Genomic DNA, 12,863 nt, shown 5'->3' on the forward strand with positions numbered 1-12,863 from the left:
TGCATAATCATTTCAGGTCCTTATTTAAAATAAGAAGGGCATTTTAAATTCTTATTTAAAATAAAAATCATTTCAAATTTTTATTTAAAAAAATAAGTACACTTTGGGTCTTGGCCAAACATCTAAAATATCACGTCAGCAAATCCTGCGAAATAGAAAGGACTTTCGTTCGACCCGGGGCAGATGCCGGTAGGACCAGCCCACAAAATCTCGTCCGTCGCTGTTGAGAAACAAACTTCCCCGCGGTCTCCTCGTCGTCTTCTTCCTCCTCCTCCCTTCCTCGTTTTCATTCGTCGATGTTGCAGCTCACGCTCTCCGAAACCTCTCTCGCTCTCTCTCTAAAAGCTTAATTAGGACAAAGAGCGTTATCCTGGGCGACGGGACACGAACCACGAGCCCCTTACCTCGCAGCGCGGCTGCCACGTGTCATCGGAAGCTTCGTCTGGCTCCAAGGATAGACCCATCTTCTCCCTCTTTCACACACTAATTCGTAATTATCCACACGCTACGACGCTCCTGCCATATTCTTTATTCGCCATCGTTATCACCTCTCCTCGAATAAAGCGAATTCTGAGCTGACCTTACCTTACCTTTCCTTTCTTGAAGGCTTTACGCGCAGAAGGCGCGTCCGAGTGATTTCAGAGAAGAGGAGGGAGTGAGAGGGTGGGAGAGATGGACCACGCTGGCGATGCTCACCGGACGGACCTGATGACCATAACTCGCTTCGTGCTCAACGAGCAGTCCAGGCACCCCGAGTCCCGCGGCGATTTCACCATCCTCCTCAGTCACATTGTTCTCGGCTGCAAGTTCGTCTGCTCTGCTGTTAACAAGGTCTTCCCTCCTCTCTCTCCCTCCCTTCCCGATGGTTTTTCCGTTCGTTTTGGATATCATTCCCACGGGTTTGAGCTGAATCTTGATCGATTCCAAGCGAGATGTTCGTTCACTGAGAGTAATTGAATTGAATCGAGCGCAACGAAGGGTATTGGATTCTTGGAAGAATATATTCCAGGGGAACAAACTGGAGCTTAGCTCAAAAGACACTTCTCCTATGCGTGTACTTGTCGGAAGTTGTTCTTCGATTTCATTACATCCCCTTACATGTGAGGTAACCCGGTGAGATATACTTGTGCAGGCAGGCCTTGCCAAATTGATCGGGCTTGCTGGAGAGACCAATGTCCAGGTGACTCCCCTATATATTCGTTTAATTGATTTATTATATATCCGTCTCACTTTCTGGCAACTTGTGTTGTTATGTAAGGTGCTTTCAGTTCTTTACCATGAAGATTCTTTTCTTTCTTGAAAAAGGGTGAAGAGCAGAAGAAGCTGGATGTGCTTTCGAATGAAGTATTTATAAAGGCATTGGTCAGCAGTGGCCGCACAGTGAGTTAGTCCTATGTGTTTAAGCATGGTGCCATGCAGAATATTTCTTCTTCAAATCTGTTGGTTTCTGCAGTGCATTCTCGTGTCAGAGGAGGATGAAGAGGCAACGTTTGTGGAGCCATCTAAGCGTGGAAAGTAAAAGTGCCGACTCTCTTTGATATACCATTCGTTTCTCCGAGAAACGTGTAGTGTTCTAAAGTTGTGGTTTTTGTTAAAGTAAATGACGAATCCATTCTCAAAGTGCAGGTATAGTGTTGTTTTTGATCCGCTGGATGGATCCTCTAACATCGACTGCGGTGTTTCAATTGGAACTGTAATTCTTCTCTCCCTTGTGCTGTTTTCAATAATTTCAGTTCTTGAAGTTGTTCAGCCGCGGCATTTATTGTCTGGTTACCTTTTCTGGTTGATAGCTTAATAAATAGTCATCAATTGAACGTCTTCTCTTTCATGTAGATCTTTGGGATCTATATGATCAAGCATAGTAATGATCCAACTTTAACGGATGTGTTGCAACCTGGGAAAAACATGCTGGCAGCTGGCTATTGCATGTATGGCAGTTCTTGCACGGTAATTACGTACTTGTTTTGTACTATCTCTATAGAGTCCGGTTGGTTGGATAAATGTTATTGTTTTCCAGAAAAACTAGTTACATCCAGACATACCAAGTGCCACTAGCGTCGTAATAATGATAATATGGGTGAAACTAAACTTTTATATTAGGACTAATTCTTTCATGACTCATATACTTCACGAATTGTTTGGAGTTTGGAATATGAACCTGCATCAAGTTATCTTATGGAGCTGAGCTCGATACAACTTGGCAGCTTGTGCTAAGCACTGGAACTGGTGTTAATGGTTTTACCCTGGATCCATCATTGGGCGAATTCATTCTCACCCATCCAGACATCAAGGTATGGTTTTACCGCATGTTTCCGTGTGTGTATAAATTGATATTGCTTCTTCTTCTTCTTCTTTTTGTTGGGGGGCCACTTCAGCACAATCAGTCGCGACCCTTCTGGCTGTGGCTGAACTGAGCTGGCTCACTGAAAAGCATTAACTTTTTATGGATCTGTTTACCAGAAACCTTGTACTGCATGTCTCTTAAATGCAATTGTTGCCGTGCATCATTTTCCTCATGTCCTGTTTACAGATTCCAAAGAAAGGGAAGATCTACTCGGTGAATGAGGGAAATGCTAAAAACTGGGATGGTCCAACTGCTAAGTGAGTTGAACTGGAATTAGAATATATATTATGGGTTAAATGCATGTTGCTTGATAATGAGGTCACATCTAAGTCTGTTTTTCCAGTGAAAATGTCATGTTTAAAGTTTGTGAATCAGGTTTTGCTCTTTGATTTAGGTATGTTGAGAAATGCAAGTTCCCAAAAGATGGATCGTCGTCAAAATCTTTAAGATACATTGGAAGGTATCAATGCTGTGCAGAATACCTATTTCGTGTGTTTTGATCTGGTATCTTGCTTTGCCCTTCACTAATAGTTTGCATCTTCTGATTATTGGATTTTGTAACTGGTTCTGTCGGAAAAAATCCCTCTCATGACAGTTAAATTTCTATCATGTTACTGTCCTTTTACATGACTGGAGTCTATTGTAAAAGTCCTAGGTTGGATCGAACTAATAGTGGACATTATCACAAAGCTTCTTTTAAACTGGTCAAAGGATATACAGCAATTTTGGTATAATCAGAAATTACTAGATGCATCAGTCCATAGTTCGGAATCTACCATTTAGTGAAGCTCCCTCAAGCAGGAATTTCAGTATTTTCTATATAAATTGGGATCAAAATTCCAGCTAAATACCATGGGCTGAGCATTTGTGCCTGCATGTTTTGAGTCCATTTATGGCTCATATCCAATTGCTATATATTGTTTCGTTGAACTTAAGCTTGCATCTCTGGCATAGATTTTAACTTTCAAATGTCAACCTGTTTGGCTTTGTTTTAATTTCTTGTACTCAAGACAACCAGTTTACGTCTACATGTATTAATATCATCCTGTTTGACAGCATGGTAGCTGATGTTTATTGTACCTTACTATATGAAGACGATATGTCGTATCCAATTACTATATATTGTTTCGTTGAACTTAAGCTTGCATCTCTGGCATAGGTTTACCTTTCAAATGTCAATCTGTTTGGCTTTGTTTGAATTTCTTGTACTCAGATAACCAGTTTACGTCTACATATATTGATATCATCCTGTTTCAGCATGGTAGCTGATGTTCATCGTACCTTACTATATGGAGGCATCTTTTTGTACCCTGCTGATAAGAAGAGTCCCACTGGAAAACTACGGTATGATAAATGCGCTCTTTTTGCCTCAATTAACCAGGCTAGAGTTTATTTTCACTTCTACTTGCAATTGAAATGATAAAATTAGGAATCCTGTGACGACTTTTTTCTTCTTTGCCTCAAAATAGCGTTCTTTATGAAGTCTTCCCGATGTCATTCTTGATGGAACAAGCAGGAGGTCAGGCCTTTACTGGGAAGCAACGGGTATGAACTCTTGAGGTTTCTCTGGTTATTTTTCTGTTATTATCCAACTTAGCTTATTAATTAGCTCGGTTTTTTCCCTTTGTTTGCCTCAATCCATATTCTTCCCGCATCACATTTCTTCTTTGCGATGTTTGAGGTTTTGAACTCTTTTTGATAAGTGAACCAGCTGACAACAATTCCGGGTCATACCGATCTATTTCATGCTGTTTCCCGTTCCCCTCTTTTCCGCATTTTGGAGTCATACCTGGCTAACTACGGAAAGACAGCACTAGACTAAGAGAGTCCGGCCCCATTTTAAATTGAGTTGATGATCCTGCAGGCACTTGACTTGATCCCAACCAAGATACATGAGCGGTCTCCCATATTCCTGGGCAGCTACGACGACGTGGAGGAAATCAAGGCACTCTATGCTGCTGAAGAGAAAAAAGAATAAAGTTGTAGTTTGCTCCTTTCTTCACATCTGACAAGACCGTTTCCCGGCCACCAGGCTTGACCGATCATGGGTTCACAAGATTAGAACGCTCTGTATTGTTTTGGTTTAACCAGATGCTTTAATCAAATACTTGTCAGCAACCTTTGTTTATCTTTGATTGACTGAAAGTCTAAATTACAGTGATTTGCTAGCACAAGCATGTACTCTAATATGTGCTCGCCAGTTACCAGGATGCTTTTTAGGTAGACTTACTAAATTGGGTCATAAACCCATTTTTTAACCCATATATGATGGGTTGGGTCATTTTATGGATTAGTTTTATTAAATAAATGGATCATAAATGGATTTAAACATGACATGAGTGATAAATGGGTCATAAATAAATCATAAATGGATTTACAACGTATTTAAATTCAATTCACCTCTACAACTCTTTCTTCATTCTCTCTCGTTCTCGCTTGATTTCTCACTTATTATTCACTTCATATTCCCAACTCGGTTTGAGTATGAGTTTTTATAGATTGATTAAATATGGAAGTGTTTTAAGAATATGGGTCTGAGTGAATATGTGTTGAATATGAGTTGCTAAAATTGTATTGCAATAAATGGGTCATAAACAAATTTATTTGAATAGAACCATTTATGGCCTAATCCAAATTCAATCCATCCGTACAAGGACTCTACTTTTTGATAAGAGGGTAACAGCTAAGGGTGCGCATGAAATCACTTTTACTTCTGGATTTCTCTACCGGAAGTCAATCCGGGAGGGAAATCCGTTTGGTAAAAACCTTGCCGAAGTAGAAATCTGTTTGGTAAAAAAATTAACTTCTGGTAGGATTTTCAACTTATGGTAGAATTTTTAACTTCCGGCAAGATTTTTTGCCAACTTTGAGAAGTAATTTTTTTTTATTTCTCCACCTTAGAATCACTTCTTCGATCACATTGACCTCCACCGACCGCCCATCGCCGCCCGCCCGCAGCCGCCGGTCACCGGATGCCGGCCGCCGCCGACCGGCCGTCGAAGATTTTGTTAATAATGTTCTAGAAGTAGAAATTTTCAACCATAATTAAACGAATTTTTCTGATCGGAAGTTAATCCGAAGTAAAAGTAGAAAAATCATCTTCTGCTTTGAAGGAGAAGTTGAGAAATCAACTTCTGGTCAGAAGTTGAGAAATCAATCTGAAGTGTTACCATGCGCACCCTAAGTGGTCACTCCAAGCCACCAGACTCGATGATTGCAGGAAGCATGAGTTTTCTGCGTCTGCCTTCTTCCCGTTGATGCTGACAAAATTTGTAGTTTGTCTTGGGATATGGCTTGTGATGTTGACTTTGTCTCCACAACATAAAGTTCTGCATGCTCTTGCAAAATCTCCTATACACACGACCTCTGAAGATGCTGATGATGATCATTTAAGCCTAGATGATGCAAAATAAATTAATCTCTTTTGCTGTTGTGTCAAGAAGGTCGAGGTATGTAGCTGTGCAACAAAAAAGGAATAAAACATGTGCCTTAAAATCCCCAAACTTTGTTTTTCCCCCTTTCATTATTCCCCCATCGCTATTACTTCATTCTGTTCATCTATGATATGTCAGTAACCTCTCTGTAAATTACAAAATGATGGAGAAATAGAGAACCGATAAAAAAGAGCGAAGATGGCGAGCATATTGCTTCAGCTGTTTGGGCCCGTCCCAATACATGATCATGAAACTTCATGACAGATAACGTGACATGAGTTGTTGGAGCTAGGCAATTGTGAATGAATGGTTGAAATGCATATACAAACATTATGGTGTGATCTCAATGGAGGGGGTTATTTCCTTCACCTTGAAAGAACAAACATAAGAAATGACATGACAATTTTGAATACCGGAAGTGTCGACATATTTTCATTTGCCAATGGGGTCGACTCATTAACTCTTACTGCTTGTTTCTCGCAACCGCAAAGACACAAGTGGGTATCTCATCGATGCTTTAAATTTCAAACGTTACATTAGACATTTTGTTCTTCAAATGCCTAATGTTACCGAACTATGCATGAAAACAACCCTTCAAAAGCTGTAAAACTAAACTCTGCGACAATATCAAAAAACTATCATCAATCATTAGACAGCACATCAAATTAAGTATCAAATCATGTCATTATATTGACCGCCGCTTCCACCATAGCACGATCGGTTCAAAACTAAAACAATGACCAGGAAAGCCAGCTAAGGACTACAATACAGAAACATAAAGATGATCCATCACAGTTGGGTTGCCGCTTAAAAGGTGGCCGAGCTTTTCCCTTCAGAATCATGCCGTCCTTAGAGGAGGAGATACCAAAATGACACCATCCCCTCTAACAAAGAGAAATGGAACTGTGCGTTTTGTGGTCTGAGAGTCAAGCATAGACGAAAAACAAGTTAAACAGTATCTTGAAACAGGAATACAATGAGCAAAAAGATGGTTAGACGATATTTGGAAACTGAGAAAGATCTCATTGAATTCCAATTTCTAATAAATATCCATTGAAGTGTACCCAAAGATTCAACTGATTGCCCACCTTCGAAATTGATATTTTGGAGTTTATCATGAAGAATTAAGTAATGATCTCAGACTTTCCAATTACTGCAAACCAAGCTTTTAAAATGTTCAGAGCTATTGGAGACTTTTCAAATATTATGAATTACCGGCAGACTCCACTTTGTACCGCATTTATATCGACCCTAAACTTTACAACTAAGCGGAGAAAACAAAGATTATGCACCATTTTTTTTTTTTTTTTGCAAGATTTCCACTGGCCTAACAATCATCTGGATAAGATACGGAGAAATTAGAGGAGAATAACATACCCGTACAATCTCTTCATAAGTTTCATCATCAATTTCTACAGTAGTAACGACTTCCTCAACATCCCCGAGTATCATGTTCAAATGCTGATCATATGCCTGCAACAGATGAAATTTTTACCCCCAGAGATTAGTATTGGAGAATACTTGAGATGCTAAATTCGAGGACTTGGCGTTACGAGAGGAAAAAAAAAACAGAATTCAGCTGTCCGAAGTTTTCATGCACAATCTGCCCCACATATGGTGTAATTTGAAAATCTGACATTTCATCATGGTGATGCCGACTACTGCTTCAAAAATCGCCATGTTGACCTGATTTGTAGTACTAAGTGGAGAGAATCTACTTCAAGATAACATCTTATTAGCAGCTCTTCTACCAACTGCAGCTTTAAGCACCAGTACATGCCTAACAACAACTAGACGTGACCAAGTTATTCTTTCCATCAAGATAACATCTTATTAGCAGCTCTTCTACCAACAGCAGCTTTAAGTCTCGCCTAACAACGAGTAGATGCGACCAAGTAGTTCCTTGAAATGGGGCAAGCATCTAATTTGAGACACACTAACTTAGCCACAAAAGATCAGTGCCTACATTGGTCACGAAAGATAAACGAAATACCCATTTCACTTCAGCATGCCAATAACTCAAATCTATAAAAAATTGACTACTCATTGTCGCCTCGAAAAGATGTGCTTCCCGCTCAACTTAATATGATCAGCAAACACATATGTCGTGAAAGCCCCCTACAAAATTGGTCCATCTATGATCATCCTCCCAAAATATTACACTCGAATTCGAGAAATTCATCATAAACAAAGAGAGGCGGGAAAAGAAAAAGCCGAAGCGATTGGAACCCCGATAAACCCTAGTCCTTAATAACTCGATTATCCCGAAAACCAAAGTACAGCATTCCTAGAGAAGAACCCATTGTAAAGAAAACCCTGAAAAGCAGTTCAAGAAACAAGCACGTATAGAAGGGAAGCAATCAGAGGAGTGGCGTGGAGTGGAGTGGAGTGGGGTTGGATGTACTCACATGGAGCTTGCCTCGGAGCTCGCGGTCGGAGCGGAGCTTGACGTAGATACGCTCGTCGAGGCTGAGCCTGATCAGATCCAAAGGCTCCTTCACCGCGCTCTCTTCCTCGCTCGCCATCTCCTTCTTCCTCTTCCTCCTCCTTCGCGCCTCTCTGTCCTCTGCAACTGCGAGCGACCGCGAGGACCGTATGAAAATTTCAGCTTCGAAATATGAAAGAGTTTCGCTTTTTTATACCGAGTCAGTTTCAACGAACAAACAAAACCTAAAAAAAAAAAAAAAAATTAAATATCACGAAAAATTTCAAATTGATATATTTGTGTTAAATTTATTTTAAATTATATTTTTGATTACAAAAAATTCTAAACTAATATATCAATGATAAATTTATCCCAAATTATTTTTTTGACCATTAAAAATCCTAAATTGATACTTTTATGATAAATTTATCATAAATTAATTTTTTTTATCAAGAAAAATTTCAAGCTAATACATCTTAAACAAATTTACCTTCTATTAAATTAGATTAATATCGCAAAAAATCTCAAATTGATAAATTCGTGACAAACATAAGATGAAAATCATAAAATAGTACACCCCGTGAACTGCTACATAACATTCAACTTAGCAATTTGACAGTTAAATTTAACGAAAATTAACATATGGTAAATTTGTCACATATGTACTAGTTTGGGGTAAATTTATCACAAGTGTACAAGTTTGGGATTTTTGGTAGTCAAAAAAATAATTTTGAATAAATTTATCACGGGTATATCAATTTAAGGTTTTCCATAGTATTAGTCCAAAACAAAAAGAAAAAGTAGCACAAAGAAATTTTTTTTGAATTTCGTGATTTGTAGCACCAAATAAATTTTTCACTATCTTATTGTACTTTAATAAAATCAGAATTTTTTTAAAAACATCAAGTCGTTTTGTGTACTATATTCGAAGAATTTGTGTTTTTTTCCTCACTATTAAGGAATGCTTTTAGACGTAGATGTTATGGAAATATCGGGCGAAAAATATCGACGTGAAAAAATCATAGGCAGTGAGACATCTTATTATTTGTGTAAAATATGTTGCTAACATTGATGTTTTTTCGATTCAAAATGAATGAAATATCACCGGCAATTTAATAAACTTACCTAATGTAAAGCTTTGATTTAATTAGATTTTATCATCGCGATGGGAATGTAATTGTTGTTTTGTTGCGGAAAATCTTCAAAGAGGAACTTCCTTTTGTTTCTTCTGAATTCTGATCATCCCATTATATTTACGTATATGTAAAAAAAGAATCGATAAAATAAAAGGAGTCTGATGATAGTGTGCATAATAAAAATATAAGGTTTTAAGCATGTGATTGTGTCAAAAATTAGTTTATATTGAGATTTGTATAAATTCTATTTGACAATTGATTGCTCAACAATGTAAAAATTTTCATAATTTCTCTTTTCGACAGGACTAATTTCCGTAAATGTAAAATCTAAAAATATAAAAAGAAACATAGTGTCTTTAGTTTACCTCTTTAATACATGTAAGAGACTCGCGATAGATAAACAAAATCAAAACATATGGTATTTTTAAGTGGCTCGCATTATTTTTACCCCACTCCTAACACCTCCTTAGTACATTGAATTGTCCATATCATCCCTTGTGGGTCTCATTCTTGATTTACGATTATTTTTTATCTTTTTTTCCTTTCCTTTTTCAATTTTACTAAAAGGAAAACTTGTCACACCCTGCACCCATTGGCACGCCAACATCCCTTCTATGTCATCAAGTTGTGAACACATTTATTTTATCTTTTAAATTAAGTGTACGCGGAAAACGATTCACTTCCCCGGACAAACATACAGCATGGATAGTCGGAAGGAAAATAACAAACAATAGATAGTAAAAGCTCTTTTTATTTAATTACTATTAACCCTGGGAGAACTACAACATGTATAGGCATACCACTAGGTTGTTCCCTACCAAACCACATATGCAAAAAAGGGTGAGGCGATTGGGTTAACCTAATTCCGCTACAAAAAAGGCAGTCCATAAATATAAGCCTTTAGAACTTATCACCACAGTTGACCATACCTTGGGGGAGGCTCCGGGTCAAACTCCTCCTCATCATCCGGACCGATATTCGGATAGGTAATGGCTCCATCCGGAGGGATGAGGTCTAGAGGATTCCAAATCTCTTCTCCAATGACACCACCCAGGGGTGGGGGTCCATCAAAGCCTCTAATTGGGCTGTATAAGTCATTTCCATCCTTAAGAAATCATGACAGGAACTCATGCGATTGCCACATCTCAAACCCCTCGTCAACCAAGACGTTCGTCACGTGCTTCCGGTACCATCTTTATGGTCATATCATGTAGTCTACCACTATGGTATCCATATCCATGGGCACCCCAAAACGCGTAATCGGAGGTAGACGGTTCATTCTATTGGAACAACAACAATGAGAATAATCTCAGCAAGTTAACGACCTAAGCCTGGATTAGGAGGTCAACTCATCTCGAATGCAATAAAACCCGCAATGTAGTACAATAAATACAAGTATGCTATCACACAATCATAGACAATTTTACTTTACCTTGGCACGCATTTTACACGTTACAATCCACCGTACGCAATACAATGCAATTAAATAAATAACGCAATCAAAACACATGTAAACCTTCTTATGCATAGTGCGCTCAAGCATACTCTCGTTATTACGGCCACTCGGGCACGCCTGTCCTCACATGGGGGTCTTCCAACTCTACCGGGCATATAATCATTCGATCAATTATGGCTAATCGAGGGCACGCCCGTCTCCCTATGAGGTTTCCGACTGTACCGGGTATTTATCCATTCGATCAATTAAGGCTGATCGAGGGCACGCCCGTCTTGTTACAAGGGTATTTCGACTCATTATGGTATTTATCTATCGGATCAATTACGGCCGATCGAGGGTACTCCCGTCTTCCTACGGGGTCTTCCGACTTATCCAGGTATTTCTCGAATTAGTGTAACTCTTATGCCAAATACGTAATAAATAAATTACACGTGATTACAACACATAATTCGACTATTAAACTCGGCATACTTTCATATCCAAATGTTATTGAGGATTGCCAATCAAATTATTTAGTTATATATGTCAATTTATATGGCTATTCGCAACATCGACATCATAATTTAATATTAAATATTACACAAGAATACATTTACGAATATAATACTTGATTGTCGAAATTAATTTATTTAATTAGAGAATATTAATTATCAAAATAATTCGATAACCTATCGCTTGAATAGCGACAACTTATTACTAATTTAACGATAGCCTATCATGTAAATAGTGATAGTTTATTAATAAAAAACCCATAACTTATCATAAAATTTTTCAATAGCTTATCATAAAAATTCTCGATAGCTTATCATGAAAATATCGATAGATTATCACATAAATATATATAGCTTATCATGAAAATATAGATAGTTTATCACATAAATATTGATAGCTTATCACATAAATACCGATAACTTATCATGAAAATATAGATAGCTTATCATGAAAATAAAGATAACTTATCATAAAATAGTGATATCTTATCATGTCCACTTATCACTTATCATGATAATCTATCAACTAATATCCAATTAATTAGTACCGAGCATACTTAACATAATCTAATCACATCCTAATCAAGTTTGACATACTAATAAAGGAATTAGGGCGAACACTCACCCGACAACAAATTTGAAGACACCGGTGCGACGACAACAGTGAGGGCTACACGTGGCTTGGTCCGAAGACAACACGGAACCACGATGGATGGCTGGAAAACAGTCACACAAAACCGATGGGGCTATTTTCTCTTGATGGGGCTCGAATTGGTGGTAGAAACGGCTCGAACGAGTAACGCCCAGCAAGAGGAGGTCATGGAGGCGCTTGATGGTGATTTTGGCCGGCCAAATGGCTTATATGGTGCTGGTATGGGGGCTGGCCGAGAGAGCGTTGAGGGAGAGAGAGGGCGCCAGTTTTGGGGGAGAGAGAGAGAGATATTATCACCTTAAAGCTTCTTAAACAAGCCTAAGATTAAGATAATATCCCCTCATTAAAGCTTGCCCCAAAATTCTTCACTTCATTGTGGTTTCTTGTCTTTTGTTCTTAAAGCAAGGATGGCATTTTGGTCATTTCACACGGTAATGGTATTTTGGTAAATTTACAAAGTATAATATAAAGTATTATACGCGTATATGAGCTAGTATTTTGTATGGTTTCGTATAAATTCAAATTGGCCTCAAAAGAATAAGATTTGGGCTTTAGAAAGGCTTATTGGATTCAAAGGGTTGAGTGGGCTTAACTAGGCCCACTTAGGTTGGTATTGGGCCCAAGATAGCTGAACCACATTGGGCTTGAGCCCAACGTGTTTTTGTCCGACCTGCTTCCTCACGAGCTCCAAATCTCAGCCCGTTGATCCTTTTTCCGAGAGTATTGCGTTAAGCGATAAATAGATAACTCGATGAAGTGAGCCCAATAGTTTAGTCATGAAATCCTCAAAGATTCGATACCCACATTCAGATTCTAATTCATGACCAAAATCGATCGATTGCGACTATTGCATATCTTGAGCTAACAAGCAACTGTTAGGAGTTACGCACATCAATTCATATTCAAGTTTTTTCAATCCATGGAT

The 12,863-nt window shown here is 38.4% G+C and overlaps 2 protein-coding genes and 1 long non-coding RNA gene across 5 annotated transcripts; 2 read left to right on the forward strand and 1 right to left on the reverse strand.

The window, feature by feature from the left end:
* Nucleotides 1–257: 257 nt before the first annotated feature.
* On the forward strand, nucleotides 258–4,606 carry LOC115737648 (fructose-1,6-bisphosphatase, cytosolic). Of its 3 annotated transcripts, none has more exons than XM_048274529.1 (13): nucleotides 258–490; nucleotides 606–831; nucleotides 1,133–1,180; nucleotides 1,306–1,380; nucleotides 1,454–1,515; nucleotides 1,627–1,693; nucleotides 1,834–1,947; nucleotides 2,205–2,291; nucleotides 2,531–2,601; nucleotides 2,739–2,804; nucleotides 3,602–3,688; nucleotides 3,814–3,889; nucleotides 4,209–4,606. In XM_048274529.1, the coding sequence occupies exons 2-13, from the start codon at nucleotides 673–675 to the stop codon at nucleotides 4,320–4,322; spliced, it is 1,026 nt and encodes a 341-aa protein (XP_048130486.1). In that variant the 5' UTR covers nucleotides 258–490; nucleotides 606–672; the 3' UTR covers nucleotides 4,323–4,606. The 3 variants fall into 3 exon arrangements, with proteins under 3 accessions (XP_048130486.1, XP_030525740.1, XP_030525732.1); XM_030669880.2 differs by having other exon boundaries at nucleotides 620–831; XM_030669872.2 differs by lacking the exon at nucleotides 258–490 and having other exon boundaries at nucleotides 501–831.
* A 231-nt stretch (nucleotides 4,607–4,837) lies between these two features.
* LOC125313845 lies at nucleotides 4,838–5,773 on the forward strand. The gene is made up of 2 exons (XR_007197517.1): nucleotides 4,838–4,882; nucleotides 5,569–5,773. It is a non-coding gene; the product is annotated as an uncharacterized LOC125313845 (long non-coding RNA).
* Nucleotides 5,774–6,408: 635 nt separating this feature from the next.
* On the reverse strand, nucleotides 6,409–8,392 carry LOC115739132 (sm-like protein LSM3B). Its single transcript, XM_030672080.2, has 3 exons — nucleotides 8,187–8,392; nucleotides 7,156–7,251; nucleotides 6,409–6,697 (listed from the first exon to the last, which is right to left on the reverse strand). Exons 1-3 carry the CDS (start codon nucleotides 8,301–8,303, stop codon nucleotides 6,617–6,619), a joined length of 294 nt encoding a protein of 97 aa, XP_030527940.1. The 5' UTR covers nucleotides 8,304–8,392; the 3' UTR covers nucleotides 6,409–6,616.
* Between the last annotated feature and the right edge of the window lie 4,471 nt (nucleotides 8,393–12,863).

This window comes from Rhodamnia argentea, chromosome 2 (genome assembly GCF_020921035.1).
Source record: "Rhodamnia argentea isolate NSW1041297 chromosome 2, ASM2092103v1, whole genome shotgun sequence".
NCBI classification, from domain to species: Eukaryota; Viridiplantae; Streptophyta; class Magnoliopsida; order Myrtales; family Myrtaceae; genus Rhodamnia; species Rhodamnia argentea.

What these genes read in the sequence shown, in the direction of transcription:
- LOC115737648 (XM_048274529.1), top strand. Translation starts at nt 673, where the DNA reads ATGGACCACGCTGGCGATGCTCACCGGACGGACCTGATGACCATAACT. An exon ending in TCTGCTCTGCTGTTAACAAG is followed by an intron (nt 832 to 1,132) that starts GTCTTCCCTCCT and finishes ATACTTGTGCAG; the next exon opens with GCAGGCCTTGCCAAATTGAT. An exon ending in TGGGATGGTCCAACTGCTAA is followed by an intron (nt 2,602 to 2,738) that starts GTGAGTTGAACT and finishes TCTTTGATTTAG; the next exon opens with GTATGTTGAGAAATGCAAGT.
- LOC115739132 (XM_030672080.2), bottom strand. Translation starts at nt 8,303, where the DNA reads ATGGCGAGCGAGGAAGAGAGCGCGGTGAAGGAGCCTTTGGATCTGATC. An exon ending in AGCTCCGAGGCAAGCTCCAT is followed by an intron (nt 7,252 to 8,186) that starts GTGAGTACATCC and finishes CATCTGTTGCAG; the next exon opens with GCATATGATCAGCATTTGAA. An exon ending in CTTATGAAGAGATTGTACGG is followed by an intron (nt 6,698 to 7,155) that starts GTATGTTATTCT and finishes CTTGACTCTCAG; the next exon opens with ACCACAAAACGCACAGTTCC.